This window comes from Suillus discolor (genome assembly GCF_016758755.1).
Source record: "Suillus discolor strain FC423 chromosome Unknown F5147scaffold_22, whole genome shotgun sequence".
Lineage (NCBI taxonomy): Eukaryota > Fungi > Basidiomycota > Agaricomycetes > Boletales > Suillaceae > Suillus > Suillus discolor.
Genome location: NW_024541269.1, coordinates 177,926 through 195,545, shown reverse-complemented (window position 1 = coordinate 195,545; position 17,620 = coordinate 177,926). Strand labels below are relative to the sequence as shown.

Below are 17,620 nucleotides of genomic sequence, written 5' to 3'. Positions count from 1 at the left end.
TCTAGGGTCTAGCAGGTATAATGCCGGCGGCCGCTGTCGTGTACAAGCCTCCTGGTCCGTCCGAGTCAACTTCATATTTAAACACTATTATAGGATACTATGCATCCCCCATCCATCGCCCAATTGGCCTCCATTGTCCATGTCCTACCCTTCTTCCAGTGATGAAATTGCAAAGCAAGCTCCCGAGAGCGTCTCGAAATCCGTTGAAAGCGTTGGAAATACCAGCCTTGTCGACCCCTCGGATGCGCTAAGTTTTCCCGAAGGTGGTTTCACCGCTTGGGGTACAGTGCTGGGCGCGTAAGTACTTCTGTCCACCTATCTGTCGCTGCAAACTCATCATCAACTGCGACCGTCAAGTTTATTGATTCAATTCTGTGGCTTTGGGTGAATTCGGCTCGCCATTTGTGGGCTCAAACTACTAACACGTTCCAGATATGTCAGCGCTTACGGTGTCTTCCAGGGCAAGCATATTTGTGAATTATCTTACGTGGACGGACTGACAACTACGATATGCAGACTTTTATACTCAAACATACCTCACTAATTCAACACCATCTGCAATCGCGTCAGTAAGCTAGATCTACCTAGGTAGTTTCTTGGCTGCTAGTGTTTCTGACCTCTACTGCGGTGTAGCTGGATAGGAAGTGTCAATGCGTTCTTGATATTATCAGTTGGTATCGTGTCAGGAAGAATGGTCGATCGGGGCGCATTGTATGTGTGCAATCAGTCCGCATAAAGACGTCCCTGGTCATACATTTTCAGTTACCCTGTGATGAAAATCGGCTGTCTCCTTCAATGTTTCTTCCTCTTTATGTTGTCACTGGCAAAACCAGAACAGTATTATCAAGCAAGTCTCGTTTTTGTTAGTGCGCACCTTCGCTGACCGTATTGCTATGGATGTAGATATTCCTTTCCCAAGGTATCGGTTTAGGTTTTGCAATGGGCCTTACGAATGTTCCCTCCATCGCCGTAATATCGCATCATTTCCAGCGACGCAAAGCTTTTGCGATGGGAATCGTCGCCGCGGGAGGGTCACTGGGTGCGATCTTCCACCCCGTCATGCTCAACAATCTTATCAATGGAAGACTTGGCTTTGCAAACGGTGTCCGTGCAAGTGCGGCTCTGAGTGGTGGCTTGCTTTTCATCGCAAATCTCCTGATGCGAACAAGGCTTCCGCCGCAACAAAAGATCGTTAGCTACACCCGCGTTCTCAAAAACTCGTCGAGAGATGGTGCTTACATTTGTACCTGTGTAGGGTGCGTAAGCTTTGCAATACCCGATGGTATAAACATTCAAGTCGCTTTCACTGCCTAGGATGGCTGCTTTTGAATTCGGGTACTTCTTCGAATCCTTTTATCTCCAGTTAGATTCCACCCTGCATGGTCTAAGCCAAGGATTTTCGTTTTATTCCGTGCGTATCAGAAATTACTCAAATAATCAAGAACTGCTTATCACCCCGACAGCTCACAATCCTTAGTTCTGGTTCTTTCATCGGAAGACTTACTGGGGGTGTTGTCGCTGCATACGTGGGCATCCCGAACACCATCATCGTCTCGTCATTAATATCCTCCGCTGTACTATTTGCAATGGTTGGCCTGCACTCGGCCACCAGTGTAGCTGTTATAGCTGTAAGTTATGGGGTTTTTTCCGGAGGTGGTGCGTAGGTTCATAATGCTCCTCCGACACTAACCAAGTTTCGACTCCAGTTGTAGCAATGATGGGCCCGTTGATATCGCATCTGACCCCTGAATTCTCACATACCGGGTAACCACTTACCATCTGCCTTTGAATTTCTCTGACACTACTCAAGCGCACGGATGGGGATAGCGTTTGCAACATCTAGTAAGCCTCTGGTCTTCATTTGGTGGCACCCTGAGTCTTGACACGTATTCACAGGCATGGGAGCACTCGTGGGCACGTGCGCCGTTGACATTTCCTCGACAATCACTCACGTTTGACTTAGGTGCACCGATTTGTGGGGCTGTCCTGACGTCGCATTACATCTGGTGGAAGGCTGCTATCCTTGCTGGGGCGAGTGAACCATATCAAGCTGCGCTTTCTGTTTTTGGCTAACACGCTGTCTAGAGTGTCGCTACTGGCGGCTGTATCTTGTTCGTATCCATGCAAGTCATCTTGAAGATGCGTCAAAGGACTTCAAGTGTTTACTCCAAGGGAGCTGGTGTCTGATTTGTGCCACCCGAGGATGTATGTAAAACTATTCGCATTGCACATGAGAATTTATATATTTATATACCGCAATAAATAAAACTGTTAGGACGTGGTGCTCTGCGAGCTGTCCTGGGGAATAGCGTACCGGAAAAGAGAGAACAAAAGTTATAGTACGAATGACCAATAGAATCTGTTTTTGTTGTTGGTGTTTTCTAGCTTGCAGATCCGGCGCGCATGTTGATTTGATATGATACAACCCCCTCTAAACTCCAGCAATCCTCATCCTCCTCTACTCATCACTCAACCTGCCCACTACTTCACTCATGTTCAAGTAGAGCACGCACGTGGGGTAGACACGAATTGGTTCCGCGGGATCAAACGTTCCGTGCTTATATATGCTAGACAAGCAACTTTACTGATTGGCTCCGAACTAGATATTGTACCTGATAATACCAAAGCGAAAGCAGAAACATGATTCACTGTCGCGACGTGTCTCTCAGGTTGCCGGCTCAATCCTCAATCCAGTCCTGGCAGACCTTGCCTGATCCCGGACCCTGGGGTGCACAGGTGAGCTGCTCATACTCATGGCACGATAGAAACAAATATAGCCATAGCAGCAATCGCTATTTGTCTGGCAAGTCGCTTCGGGATCATTGCCAGGCACACATGGAGTTGGACATGGATGTTGTCGAAGCGACAACAATGGCGAGGAGGGAGAAATGCATTTTCTGTGTGAAGCGATGTGGAATCTTCTGAGGGGGTTCTCGAATGATATTACCACTAAGGATGGGGGACTACTATAGGACAATGGCCAGCTTTTATATCATGCATTAGCACGATTCTGATTGATTTGGCAGAATTGTCATTGCTGTCAGATGGCACAAATTTAGACAGAACCCGCAAGAACCTATTCGAGTGGTGGAGCGGGGCGCTCAGGCAGGACAGATCAGGTTGGGAGTGGCAGGGGTCCTGGCTCGTAGTCGGTAGTCCTGCGGCGTGTCGTAGTCGGGTCCTGGATAGATAGAGTCTGGCCTCCCGCTATAGAGGTCTGGCCTTGGTTCCCCTTGCAGTCCGTTCCCGTTACACTGGCCCTCGGCTGCTCGTCTGCAGCCCCTACGTCATCGTGCTGAAGGGCCGGTAATCCACTTACCAAGGGACCCTTTCAGTATTTTCCGAAGCGAACAGGGAATTGCGTGCAGAGACGATCTTCTTTGAGCGGTAATCAAGGTGCGAAGCTCTACAGCTTTGGATCATCACTCATATTCCGTGGTTCGGTAGATGTTTATGAGATCATTTCATCATTAACAATCCGCGTTCAACCTGGAGAATTGATAAGGTCATATGTAAGCCAAGTAACCTCTCCGCCCTTGAAGACATATATAAGTAGAACATAACTTACTGGTGAGTCATAGCGATACCAAGGGCACTTCCATTCCACTTTACACCAAATACCAACCAACGAACCATGGCTTCTAACACCATCACCACCCTCAACTACTTCCTCCCTCCATCTGACGGCTCTCGGCCTTACACTGACATCTACGCCCCCTCGGGAAAGCCTGTCCACAACTGGATCGAGGACCCGCATGAAGTGCAAATCGAAGACGTGCGCGGGAGGGAGGAACTTTACAAGCTTGACAATGCCGGATTCCAGTATGGGAGAGAAGCGTCGAAGCATACCAGCTTCTTGGATGATGATGAGATTGAGCGCGAATATTACCCTGAGAGCATCGACCTCATGAAGAGGGTTACAGGAGCGACCAAGATTGTCATCTTCGACCACAGTACGTTGACCACCAATTTGAAAACGCCGTCTTGATCCCTAATTCATGTCACAGCCGTTCGTCGCCGTCGCCCAGGCGAGACAGATAGTGGCCCAGAGAAGCGTCAGCCAGTGCCCCGGGCTCATGTGGACCAAACTCCTGCGGCGTCCATTGCTCGTGTTCATAGGCATCTCCCACCAACAGAAGTTCCTTCCCTCCTCGGCAAACGCTTCCAAATCATAAACTTGTGGCGCCCTATTTCGCATGCAGCTGTAGATTGGCCACTTGCATTATGTGACTTCCGGAGTGTCGATTTCGAGAAAGATTTGTTGTCTGTTGCTCTTATATACCCTGACCGCGAGGGTGAGACATTTGGAGCCAAATACAACCCAAACCACCAATGGAAGTACTTGAAGGCGATGACCCCAGAAGAGTTTGTTCTTATCAAATGGTGAGCGAAGTCACTCGGGGGAGATGTATACCGTGCTAAAAGGGTCTCAGCTCTGAGTCAGTCGAAGATGGGAGTGTAGCGAGGCTCGCGGCCCATACTGCGTTCCAAGACCCGAACACTCCAGAGGGAGCGCCGCCTCGGGAATCTATCGAACTGAGGGCTCTGGTATTCTATGATTAGAAGACGTTACTTTCGAGTAGCGTTAAGAATTAACATAGAGGTCGTACCGTGTTTTGTTGCTGTCTTGATATTGCTATGCGTAGTTGGACTTTACCGATTGTACTCTTGGAAATTTTGCGCAATAGAGTTTGGGGTTTTTTGATAATCCTGCGCGGTTGGGATGAGGATTGGAGTGGCATTGGTTAGATCTAGTATAGAAAATTGGTTAGCGAGCAGAGTGGTAAGGCGTCGTAGGGTGCCTGATAGGTGTTGATTTGTGGGGTCCTAGTCGGAGTGCCAGTTGGTACTAAGCCAAGAAGCGTGTAATTACCCAAGGTCGCCTCAAGATTCAATATTCAGGCATGAACAGTGTTTGTAGTAGCGATTCGAGTTGTTCTCACTGGCAATCCGTTCGATCCCGCTCAAAATTGTCGTTGATCAGTGACTAGTGACGCGAGAAAGCTCATTGAGTTCAAACTATGTTAAGTTACATCTCCGCGAGTCTGGAGTTCTACCAGGTTCTGCCACTCCGTGGACCGGGCACAAGTTCTGCCAACAACCGTGACACTACCTTAGGATTGTCAATTTTCCAGTCCGAACTGGCTGAAAAAGCATTTAGTATGTACATATCTTCCTGTAGGAGATACTCATATCTTTTCGCTACCTCTCAGGACTGCCAATCTCACCATAGCACTTCTTCGAATTGGGCATGGCGGTCTAGTACTAATTTCTAAACAGTTTTGAACGGGCACTTGAGCCAGCAAAACTTTGTTGGCTTCCTGTTGCACAAAAAAGAGGGTATCATCCAGATCCGATCATCTCAGGCTGGTACAAAGCCTATCCGAATGGCCCATCAGTGTTTTGGGTCTTTACTTATCATTGTTCCGCGGTGACCGTCCACTTGAACTAGCACCAAACGAAGTAAGCCAGAGAGATTGGCGTTATCTTTACACTCGGTAACGTAATTGACTGACTATTCACTCTCACCATCACTGATCAGACCCGATGATTCTCATCAGCGTCTTCCTCGTTACTACTGTCTCCCTCCTCGGATGGCTCGAAAAAAATTCAACGACGGCCTTTGCAGCGGTGCTTCTAGTTTCCAAAATTTTGGCTTGTTTCATGCTGGCCGGGTCTCCGTCTTTTCAACTTCACTTGATATCTTTCCGCCTCCCATAGCTTTCACTTGATCTCTGTATGCTGTTCTGCGTGCTTCATTTCTCACCAGCCGCGCAGCTTCCACTTCTTTCCACGATTTTAATAATCTTGCCCTTCCCCCAATTCGGCAAGCTTCGCGCTGGAAGCCATGGCTCTTTGCCAGCGAGGTTAACGAACTCGGTGACTGTGAAGTCGAGCTTAAGACCGCCGGTGACCGGTGAGGTCCGGTGTATCTCAGCCTGATGATGTCATGATGATAGTGAAACTTAACTCATTCCCCGCTAAAGCTTATTATCAGATCATTCGTGCGGAACGCTCAGATAAGGGTTTCGTCTTACAATGAGGCTAGCAAGAAGAAGAGTTATTGATGGGCATATGGGTGCGTTTGTCACACATCTCTATAGCTTTGATAGATTGCACAGCAAGTTATGTTACATACCGGGCAAGGTGAAATGACGCGGAGTTGTGACAAACGGTTCATGTTCAATTCACACCCGATGTTATGTCGCTCGAGATGCATTTCAAACACTGAGTTAACTTTAAGTGCTCATTGTCGATGAATATTCGAGGTCCACCTACATATAGTCTCGGAGTACTGAAATGCACCTCTCACCAAATTTAAAGTGCTTGTCCTCGTACAGTGCCATGGCATAGTCAACGTATCAGGAGAGTTACTCGCTGCTTTAGGCGAGGAAGCATACCTCAAACCTGCTCTTCCTATTTCTCACAAACGCGCTACTTTTCTTCTTGCTGAACATCAACTTCTTTTCTGTACAGGATACTCGATAGCATTACATGGATTGCTGATGTTTAAGGTACCAGGTGAGAAGTGATCATTTGATACTGGACTTGTCATTGTTGAATGCTGATTGCTTACCCTACTCTTCTCTGCCCATGTTGCCCCATCTTGTTTATGTGACTTTATCACCGGCTTTTCATATTCAAAACCCGTACATTCCTCAATCGATTTCCGCTTCGTACATCACCCACTTCCAACTCCGTTTCGTACCCCCTCATACAGCCACCGATTTACCCCACACAATCCCCTCTCCATCACATGATCTTTTTCTTTAAAAAAATCGATTTATTGTCCTTTGGGGTCATAGACCATATGTCGGACATAGCCCTATGCTCGGGTGGCACATAGTTCTTCACGTGCACATGCTATAACGCGTAGACAGGCTGAGACAATCAGTTTAGCAGTACTTCGATCACTTATATGTGAAATTTTCAAATTATTATTATTATTATATTCAAAGTTGAGTATTTGATTATATTCTGAATTTCCTCCCACTGCTGAAGCACTAGCGGCATAAATTAACCATGACGACCAACTCAGCAATCGACTAAGAATTGTGCCATGAACGACAGTACCGATATGAAAGCAGAAATGTCACTTACTGTGACTCTCGCTAGGCGCCAGCTCTTCTGTATCTCAATAATCCTTCTTGTTCCTCATTGATTAGACATCAGTGCACATCTCGTTGTTCTATCGGAAGGCATAAAGGGTGAGTTGATTTTGAATCTTAGATACACGCGAACCGCATGCTCACACAATATTGAATGCAGCAGGCAGACCCTACGCAGTCGGTACCGCTGACACATGACCGCCTGTCGAACACAGCTGGCATTGCGTTGACAGACATGATTGTTATCAAAGCAGCGACGACGGCGAGGAAGGAAAAACGCATGTTTGGAATTGGAATTGATGTGAAGGTGATTAGTAGTATGAGGGACTCTTGAATGACTTTCAGGACGATAGGATGATGACCCATCTTAAAAGCCTCACTAAACGTACCGAGAATGCAGATTGCGAAATCATTCATCAGCCCTGTGGCTAGCATAGGTCAACACCACCAACTGATTTCGGTTGTCGGTGCGTGTTATGCCTTTGTATTCATGATGAGTTGAGAAGGCAGCTAACTCTGCGCGTGTATCAGCATTGATTGGCGAAGCTCCACGACCTGATCCGAGCTGCATCATGAGCGAGATGAGATGCTCCCTCGTTTGAGCCAGCATTCCATTCCAGCAGTCCGCATACAGCGCTTGGAATTTCAGACGCTCAAGTCAGGGAAATGTTGCGGATTGCGATCATCGCGGACTCGTAGAGGAAACGGACCGTCGGGTCCACCAGTGTCGCGGAAATTATGCGCATTACAAGGACTCGGAAACTGCCGCCAGGCAGTATGCGCGTAATGTTGGCTAAAGTATGATGGCGAGTCAGACATGCTGTTCCGATTTTCCAAAAATCCGATGAGGACGCAACAACAGTTTCGAAGGCTATGGCGACGATAGCAGTTGTAGAGAATTTTACGCTACTTACCGTTGGAAACGCAACCCTATGCGACTGCATTATGGGGCCTTGACAACAAGCCCTTAGCCCATGCAACTGCAAGCTCAGAATGCAGGACCTTTCATTCTGATGTATATTGCTCATGACGACCACTGTATATGATTCCGATAGCTTTCCTGTCAGTCGCCCGAAACTTTGAACTGTACCTGGATGAAACACTTACATGATATGTCTCTTCCCATTGTAGTCCCCCAACAGCCTGAACGCCGTCTCTGTCGATCGCGGACACGTGCTCTCCAGCGGACTTCTCCGCAGCAGAGTTCACGACGATGACTACATGCGAAGAAGCTGGCTTAAAACTCCGAGTGTTGAACTGGCATAATGGCGAAAGGTCATGACCATGCACATTGCCTAGTACGTTATCAGATCCGTTTCAGATCCAAAATATGACCGAGTTATGATAAGATATACGACGATACGCTCATCTTCGGCGGATATTGCCATGATAGAGCTACAATACAAGCATAGGTCAACTACGTTCGTTAATAGCTAGAAAATGGGACTCCGAGTCTGGAAAGAGAATTCTAGTGGGGAACGGACCACTTTTGGTAAGAAGCTTGAATACTGTGCCACTGGTGTGTTGAAGGATAAGATTCGGTGAGCCATTGAAAACGTTCGCCGCACCGGACCCGGGACCGCAGATCGCAATTATTGAGCTAGACCAGTATACCCAGGGCAGTGACGGGGACTCATGCGTTCATCAAACATATAGAGTTCCGAAGGCGCCATTCTATGTACTTATATATGTACCATCTGAGACGGAAATTGAGAGGTGAAGGTCATGTGACTTCACGCATAGTGACTCGTGTTGTGTGCAATGACCTATATGCGTTTTTAATTTCATCTGCGCGATGAACCGGTATCCATCTTACCAACAACAACAACATGTCTTTCATTTCTCTCCCGAAATGCTGTATGTTTACGGGACTGACAGCAGGCGCTGGAGTCATAGAGTGTGGAAGTTTTGGCTCCCATCATGATCACGAGATGTGGGTGAGGTTGAGAACGGTAAGAAAACACATGTGGACCAACGCCCCAATGATTCCTACTGGTAACGATCGAGAAGGAACCAGCAGCATCCTTTGGACCGCAGAAAATCCTCGGGATTCTGTCGGAACAATCTGCGATAGCTAGGCTTCAGTACACATGCTCGGAATATACCAGTATCGCGATGTCTGACAGCGCAAGATACAAGTGGTCCCTTTGATTGTATAAGAAGCCGTGCAATCTTGGGTCAGAGACTGACCTACCCTGCTACGTCTTTTCAATCTTTGACTCATGACTAGTCCAACTGTTGCTAACGCGCGTTCTGTGTCCGAACCCACAACGCTGCGCCAAGACGCTAATATCGAGTTGTCCACTGGCGCAGCTCGTACAATTGACATAGAACATGTCTCAGTCAATGATGACCCCCGTCAATGGAGTCCTGCCAGAAAAGCGCGTGTATCACGCGATGCACTATGCAATTAATCTGACGTTGTACCACCTGTAGACAAGAACTTTGTGGATTGTATTACTGGCTACAATGGTGTCTGCATTAGCTTCCAACATTCAAAATCGTTTGTCGCATATCTTTCCACAATGAGTTGTTTGATATTAATACCGTCTTGCAGCCTCGAACTCATTGATAGAAGCAGATCTACATGCGACAAGCAGCCAGGTTAGCTGGACACTGGCTGCGTTCCTATTCCCTCAAGGGAACTTTCCTCTATTATGGAGCGCCGCAAGTGAGATTAAAGGACGTAAGGTTGGTCAGGGTGCTCCACTTCTCGATCTGCGTGGTAAATGCAATCCCGTTCATCCCAGCCTGTCTATCTCGTGGGTTCAGCGTTGTTCATGGCAGGAAACGTTGCTTTGGCACTTTCAAAGACCATCGAGGTGATGATCGGCATGCGAGCGCTTCAAGCTGCGGGGTGAGCATTTATTCAAAAAGCACTAAGTACTAATCGATCATTGACGCCCTTTCCTGTAGGTCTTGTGCCGCCATGGCTATTTCGGCTGCGACCCTGGCCGATATCTACGACACTCGCGAGCGAGGGACCACGATGGGTATCTTCTTTGCTGCACCTCTCTTAGGACCCGCCTTGGGCCCTATACTCGGCGGCTCGTTGTCACAAGCCTTCTACTGGCGCGCCTGTTTCTACTTCCTACTTGTCTGTGCAGCAGTCGTATTCTTGTCCTTCCTCATCCTGTTCAAGGATACATACCGACGTGAACGGAGTCTCACCTATCGCTCCGCTTTACGGCGACTTCTAGACTCCAGAGAACGCGTTCGGAGTCCAAACGAATCTATCATCGCTGGGAATGAGTCCGGCAAGGACCAAACACCTGTCAGGGACGCCGAGAAGCACCTCCAACCGCTGGAATATATCTCAGCGGTGACTTCTAAACCAGGACTGGACGATGTCAAACTATCATTCAAGGACATTAACCCCTTTCCACCATACTTGCGAATTCTGTCGCGCAAGAACAATGTTTTAATTCTTATTGCTAATGGTGAGTGAAGAGTTGTCCTCATGTACATGATGTCAGTGACTTAACTTCGGAATAAGGACTCATCTTCGGATTTAGCTATTCCCTTTCATACACGTGTTGCCGCACTCTGGCTGAGCGATATGGTTATAGAGCCCTTAAAATTGGCTTGGTCTTACTTTGGCTGGGTATAGGTGAGATCCTCACTCTAGATTGTGGCAGATGACTAAATTTCTGCGAAGGAAGTATCGCTGGGAGTGTGATTGGCGGGCGTTGGTCCGACCGAGTGCTTGCGAAAATGATGGGAGCGAACGGAGGCAGATGCTACGCAGAAGTGAATATTTCCTATGCTCCCACACTGGATCAGTTCATTGACATCTTTCGAAGATGCGCTTAGAGAGCTCGAAACTGGTGATGCCATTGGTTCCTCTGTCTGTCATCGGTTATGCTTGGGTGTGCGAAAAGCATGTTAACATCGTTGTCATTTGCGTCATGCTCGTGCTTATTGGATTCACCTCTACGTCGGTAGACCAGTCATTCTTTGTCGTGGTTGCGTTGACATCTATTTCCAGATGGATGTATACGTGTACATTGACATACCTCGTTGATGCCAACCCTGGTCGCTCGAGCACAGCGGTTGCCGTAAATAGTTCGTTCCGAGGCTTTTTTGCCTTTGTTTCAGTTATGATTGCTGTACCGCTTCAAGTAAGTTCTCTTACTATTTATTGTATCTGTAAATTCTGATGCTAGCCCGGTCTCCGCGAAGGATGCTCTAGGAGATGGGGGATTGTATTCAGCGTGGGGTGGCGTATTCGTGATGACAGAATTATTGGTCATATTGGTACTGCGAAAGGGAGAATCATGGCGCAAGGAAAGTGAGGAGCCTGAATTTAAATTATGAATCGGCATCTTCCACCACATTCGTGCATGATGCGATTTATAAGGGGTCGATGTTCGGGTTAAAACGATGATATCAAGGCCCAAGCATATGACTTAGGCTACATGTATTTTGGTTTACATTGTACGGATTCTAGATGACATGAGAGGATTGTATAGACTAAGAAAATGTCCCCAAGGCTAATCATAGTGATTGATCAAGATACATTTCGGATCATGCTGGACTGATAGCATAAGATACAGATACATTCGGAACCCCAGATCCAGGCCATTACAAAAGAGGGGACGCCATTGGTCAACGCATGGGACCTCGGGCCTCATTACTCAGCAAGACTGCAATCACAAACCCAACAGCGGAAGACCTCATCCCGAAAATATTTACATAAAAGCAGCCATATACCCGTGTCAAAAATAAAACATCGGCTGTTGTATGTCCCAAATCCTGCCCTGATGATATGATCAGGACGATTAATGTCTGTACGCCTCCCTGGACCAACCCACTGCTTCTTGGCTGCTTGCTTTGATAGTCTCTTTCCCTTATCCCCTCTTCTTCTAGTCCCACACAAAGTCCCTCACCTGACTCTTGAACCACATTTCCTCCTCGCGTGGAAGAGGTTGTGCCCCATGCACATGAAGCACCCTAAGCGGACGCACAGTGTCGTCTAGCTCATAAACGTCTTTCCATAAATCCTCCTGCCCCGCAGCCTCCCTCCGGCTGCTGACCATTGCCTTCAGTATCATCAAAGGTACCTCCATGATGAAATCATCCCTCGCTATTAATTTTAGCGTGGTGACACGGGGCCACAGGGAACAGCTACGACGAGCGAAAGGTGCACCAAGGAAATACAAGATGATCTTGATGCATGAGGAATGGCTGTTCGTGATGGTAACAGTATCACCATTCCACGGGCGTATTTTAGGTATCCACCGCAAGCCACATGTGGCAGCGCACCTATCCAACTCCAATGAATTTGAGCGGGGTAGTGATAGGCGACGAAGTCCATGGATAGAATCGCATTCCTGGAGAACGATGGTTTGACAATCACCATTGAATGCAGTTAGAGCATCTTCGATGCATGTGCGCAGGATGACTTTCTCTGCCCAAATTGTGATTGTGTCGGTGTAGGTTTCCGGATAGGCAACGACAAACTGCAGGTCATCGAGAATGAGGCAAGGTATTTGCCGCGGTATTGCCTGCAAGGTTTGACCAAGCGTCATGGATGCCGTTCTATTGATCGGAGAGCCGCCGTAAATGGTCAGGACCTCAATGTGTTGCATGTTATTCTTGAACCACTGAAGATTGAGGTGACAAGCTATATTCTTGTCGACGTGAAGGGTCCTAAGCGCGGGACACACCAGTTTTGAACACGGTTCATAGCAAATGGTATAACGATGACGTCTAACATCTGTCAATCGTAAACAGTCGAGCTGGGGCGCATATCCTGCCAGCGCGTCCAAGTTGCGGTATTCATCGAAGACGCCAATGATTATGAGGCTCTTGAGTCGTTGAAAATATAACGAAGTAAAGGATGGGGGGAAAATTCTGCCCAGGAGATTCTCTTTGATTACAAAATGGACCGGGAGGCTCCCCGTCTTCTGTAGCTGGGAGCTTATCCACCGGTCGTTCATGGACGGTGCCCAAGATATCCGAGTCCACAGCTCCGGCATAGAAAACACAATGTCTCGCCAGTGTCTGCACACCAAAGCCATGGTATGAGGGAATGGCGGGCCTCCTGCGAGCATACGGTGCTCGTTTTTAGGGGTCGCCGTCATATCATCTTCGACCATACTTTCAAGCATGATCTTGAAGATACTGCACATCGTCTCTGTGGGAAGCGATTGAAAGGAGCACTGTGTCATTTTGCCGTTGACCACTGGTAGTAGAATCCTAATGAGACAGAAACCTTAATCACTGGAGTATGGACCCACACCTTCTGAGTCGACCAACTTGAGTGCTTGTGTTCCTCAGGGGTTAAGTCAAGGTTCAAATTTGCAAATTTCAAATCGAGCGTATCTGTAGTGCGCGTCCAAATAAAGCCAAATACTCGGTGGCACAGTAGTAGTGCACATGCGATTACTCTCAGGAAAAATCAACCTAGACACCTACCTGTGACGGCGAGACAACGCTTGGGTTATAAGAGGCCACGTGTGAGGCTGAGAGCTGCAATGGGCGGAAAATGTAAAAACCCAAGATCCGAGTGATATTGAAGACCAGCGAGGTATTACTATAGATTGAAATTACAAACTCGTTGCTACATACCGTTCCAATGAATGACCCGGGTCTATCCTTATATGATGAGTCTTGCAGAAACCAACGCAATGATACCATAACCATATCTTGACCTATCGTTGTGACGCAATCTTGATAAGGGCTCTGAGCGCGCCTCCGCCCCGCAATACTATGCGGTCCGCCTTCTCCTCGCCCATTGTTGCATGTACGACTAGTCGTGCGAGCACTTCGCCCTGTAGTATGGTCATAGTTATTATTTTTTCACGGAATGGAGTGTAAACGACTCACCAACTCCACGAGAAGCGCGACCACAATCAGCCTTCGAGGAACCGGTCAGGGCGAATCATTCAACTTTAACACGTAGTAGATCTCACCAAATAACAATCCACGTGATTCGTTCCATTGCATTGTTGTTCAAGTGATCATGTATAGCATCGAGCTGAAAACAAAAACAAAAACCCATCAGTTGCTTCTCAAGCCAAATTGCAATGAAACGCCCACAAATTCGCTCGCCATTCCGAGTTTCTCGTTCAGCACTTGTACGCGTTCATCAATTTCCATGTATTCTCGTACAGCTTCATACAGCCCTCCCAGACTTGCTTCGCTCCAGAACAACTCTGGAACGTCTAAGACATTGCTCACGAGATTTACGTCGCGTCTGAGCTTGAATAGCTTGCCTGTGAGCCTCATCGCATCACGGCGTTTGAGGTTGATAGCACCAGAAGATGCGAGCTGTCGTGGTATAGATACGGTGCTAGGGGATAAAAGCACGGAAGAGGCGACAGACTCATAGTGTGCAAGGAGCGTAGACTGGGCGAGGGCATGCGCAACGGACAGTTTGAGCAGATGAGAAGGCGACTTGAAAGCTACAGTGTTTTAGTAGGGCTCACAAGACACGGTTTGAAAACGCACTGAAGAAATCATGATATATGCGAGGATATGAAATCGTTGGGTCATGCTAGACAACGTCAGATGAGGAGCTGCGTAAGTTACAGGATAATGACATACCGCAAAATGACATTCCTCAATCTCCCAGTCATCTTCTTTCATTTGTCGTTTCAAAATGTTTGCATTATTAATGTCTTCGATAATAGCCCGTTCTTGCCCCTCGTCCAGTCCAAAGAAGACAACAACGCCATAAGCAAAGAAGACCACGTCCGCGATACGGTCTTCTTCTTTCACCTCGACTTGCTCGTGTCTCCTATCCTCTGCCCTCTCCTTCGATTCCTGACTTCTCTCGTTTGCACCATGCCATTCACCCTCACCCTCTTCAGCATACTCCGCTTCCCCTTCGGCCTCAGATTCCACATCAGGACGAGGCGGGGGTCTGTGAGATTCCGTATGGGATCCAGACGTCATGTATCCGTCCGAAGTTCGTGGTACGTCTTCCTGAGGGATAAAGTATGAACCCTGGTAGCCATTTTCCTCAGCTTCAGCAAGGCGTTTCTGGAGAGACTTGGCTTCTTTGACAGGGGCGGCAGAAGAACGGACGCTGGTGTTAGGCCCATACCCAGGAAGGAGTGGCAGGTGATACATCTATATGACACCAGGACAAATTACATGATGCAGATCAGGAACATTGACACGGAAATGAACAACACGAGACTCACAACATACATCGCCTCGTCAAACGCTCTTGGTGTAACATTATGCTCCCTCTTCAAAAAGCTTGCGAGCAACTTCATCCTCAGTTCTTCAGCAATACAATAAGCTGTAATTCTCTTGTATCCTGCTCGCTTTCTCTGTTCCTTGCTCATGCGCTCGCCAGCTGATTTGTATTCACGAATGACGCCGGTATCGGTCTCGTAGCCGAGGATATCATCGGAAACAGTTGTTAGTAGAGGCTTTGTTTGTGGTGCAGAGGGTAAAAGGACAAGTTTTTGTGTTGTCTTGGAAGAACGTTGAGCTTTCTGGCCGGTAGTGGCGAGCCCCGAAACAGAGGTGCGTCGAGGTGCTGGCGCGCGGGGTGTAATAAGGCCATGCGCTGGACGTGGACGGTAGCGTGCTGCTGGTGGAAGACTAGGTGTACGTAGTGGGCGGGAACCGGACATGGTCGTTCAGGTCAATTTATGTAAAGTGTCCCTGGAGTCCGTGTGACGATTAATGTGCTCAACTTTGAATGTTCAGACTCTGCTGGCCCCGGCATTCCACACCGGTTATCGTCGGCAAGCCCAACAGTTTCTCTTCGTTCAACACGCTACCAGCGTTGGGCATCTTTCTGTTTTACTGGACACCTTCACATTTTATACTTAACAATTTAGTTCAGCTACCTCAGCGTTGCGTATCACGTCCCAGTGAGACTTAGTTCTACCAAGTAAACCCCCATGAGCTCTGTCAACCTACAACCAAGAATCATGCTGATAATCGATGGCGCAGAGTTTCCCCATGACCGACCCGCAGTAGCAACTGAGTCGGTTGTAGGTTGCATCGACCTTGGACGTCGCGAACACAACTCTTTGCTGCGATCAACTTGGAGGAAAGATGCTGCATGCAGACTGCTCGCATGCATGTACTTTTCTCCTGAGTCAGCTTCTTCTACGCTGCATTCCAATTGATGCTCTGGATAAATTGCACTACGAGTCATAGTACCTCTGACAGTTGTGCTTGTGAGTTATCGCTTCCTGGTACGCCGAATGCTAGTAGCACTAGTAAAGATGTTGGCTTGGGGAAAAGTTTGATAATTGGAGTATTTTTGTTGGGATGGATGGCTAACGCTCAGGTTGCCCTTAAAGCATAATGTTATGCATAACTGTCTGGTCACTCTATTAGCAGAGTCGTTTAATGAGATTGTGAGATGTGCATACCTGCAATTTTCTCCACTGATATTAAGCGACGGTCGACATTATCGATTCCACTGCGTGCTTCGACGTCAGCGTTCGCTTAGTACTCGCCACGCGTCTTGCAAAATGAGAACATCGAGCTCTGACTCCCACGAAGTCGTAAATTTGGAACTCAAAAGTCAATCATTGCTTCGATGCTCCAGGCCCATGGACACACAAGTGCTCTACGCGCTTTCCTCTCGAGCTACTTATGAAAATGTGCCCTAGTTTTAAACGGTCCTGAGCACTCATTGTGAGTCTTTATCACACTGCGAAGGGCTGAATCAGCTACTAGCAACCGTGACTCTTCTCCCCTCCCACTCGGCACCTGCGGGATTATTGTCACTCGATGACTCAAGCACTTCCAATCTGCGAGTGAGTTTGTGCCTAACAGCTCCTACCCAAAACCATCTCTTTCAGTTCCAGTTAGAGATGAGGAAACGGCGGGTGAACTGACGAACCAAAGACCCTCACAAGCTCTTTTCCAAGTGGCCGCCACTTTCCTCACGCGATTGGCCTAGCGCTTTCGAACTCGTCCGTCCAGAAAGGCAACCTCATGTCCAGTACCTCGGATATGCAGTCTAGTGATCGGCTTATCTAGTTTGCGCAGAAACACTACCCGGCAGCATTTCCCGATCGCAAAAACCTACGAGGACATGGCCGGGAATCATGGTTACGAGCTCATTCGGGGTTCATATTGACTTTGTCTTACAAATATTGCTTCAATCCCAAAGCATGACTCGGAAGTGGATCACAGTGTACGATGGCATATAAGAAGAGGAACTTCCTGACGAGGAACGCATGATTATTCTAATCGACACTGTTGACGTGTCCGCGGTATGCTCGGATCAAGAAGACTTCTTTGCACTGCGCCCTACCCAGGAAAAGATGGACTTCGTGCCAAAAGTTGATTGGGCTGCGCCATGATGGTGGATAAATTGTGGGTGTGCAGATTGAGTGCAAGTCGCGAAGGGTACAAATTCACTAACAACGTTTCATTCATTTACACAGGAATCATTCTTGCGTCCGCCCAGGTCGGCGTTTTTCCTACCGTCCGTGGAGCTGCAGAAACATTCCTTTTTCACTCTGGATCTCCGTGTTGACATCATAGTTGGAGAATGAGGTAGGTCCTTGTCGGAGACAGTGGTA

General features: G+C 47.8%; 5 protein-coding genes across 5 annotated transcripts; 3 read left to right on the top strand and 2 right to left on the bottom strand.

Moving 5' to 3' along the window:
• Positions 1-139: 139 nt before the first annotated feature.
• Positions 140-2,073, top strand: F5147DRAFT_575184 (major facilitator superfamily domain-containing protein; the record flags this gene model as incomplete). The annotated part of the gene is made up of 12 exons (XM_041431259.1): positions 140-297; positions 358-384; positions 433-473; positions 517-565; positions 634-711; positions 763-856; positions 904-1,256; positions 1,315-1,411; positions 1,443-1,656; positions 1,707-1,764; positions 1,811-1,842; positions 1,964-2,073. 12 exons carry the CDS (start codon positions 140-142, stop codon positions 2,071-2,073), a joined length of 1,311 nt encoding a protein of 436 aa, XP_041293744.1.
• Positions 2,074-3,634: 1,561 nt separating this feature from the next.
• Positions 3,635-4,563, top strand: F5147DRAFT_575266 (uncharacterized protein; the record flags this gene model as incomplete). Its single annotated transcript, XM_041431262.1, has 3 exons — positions 3,635-3,953; positions 4,008-4,383; positions 4,434-4,563. 3 exons carry the CDS (start codon positions 3,635-3,637, stop codon positions 4,561-4,563), a joined length of 825 nt encoding a protein of 274 aa, XP_041293743.1.
• Positions 4,564-8,797: 4,234 nt separating this feature from the next.
• F5147DRAFT_745361 (major facilitator superfamily domain-containing protein) lies at positions 8,798-11,426 on the top strand (the record flags this gene model as incomplete). Its single annotated transcript, XM_041439744.1, has 11 exons — positions 8,798-8,858; positions 9,423-9,496; positions 9,546-9,612; positions 9,667-9,800; positions 9,860-9,966; positions 10,026-10,549; positions 10,606-10,719; positions 10,768-10,859; positions 10,913-11,058; positions 11,098-11,230; positions 11,292-11,426. 11 exons carry the CDS (start codon positions 8,798-8,800, stop codon positions 11,424-11,426), a joined length of 1,587 nt encoding a protein of 528 aa, XP_041293742.1.
• Positions 11,427-11,858: 432 nt separating this feature from the next.
• F5147DRAFT_140467 (uncharacterized protein) lies at positions 11,859-13,478 on the bottom strand. Its single transcript, XM_041428235.1, has 2 exons — positions 13,354-13,478; positions 11,859-13,296 (listed from the first exon to the last, which is right to left on the bottom strand). The coding sequence occupies exon 2, from the start codon at positions 13,280-13,282 to the stop codon at positions 11,975-11,977; it is 1,308 nt and encodes a 435-aa protein (XP_041293741.1). The 5' UTR covers positions 13,283-13,296; positions 13,354-13,478; the 3' UTR covers positions 11,859-11,974.
• Positions 13,479-13,765: 287 nt separating this feature from the next.
• F5147DRAFT_575376 (uncharacterized protein) lies at positions 13,766-15,703 on the bottom strand (the record flags this gene model as incomplete). Its single annotated transcript, XM_041431269.1, has 7 exons — positions 13,766-13,885; positions 13,941-13,971; positions 14,027-14,091; positions 14,154-14,518; positions 14,565-14,610; positions 14,661-15,188; positions 15,263-15,703. The coding sequence occupies 7 exons, from the start codon at positions 15,701-15,703 to the stop codon at positions 13,766-13,768; spliced, it is 1,596 nt and encodes a 531-aa protein (XP_041293740.1).
• Positions 15,704-17,620: the final 1,917 nt, after the last annotated feature.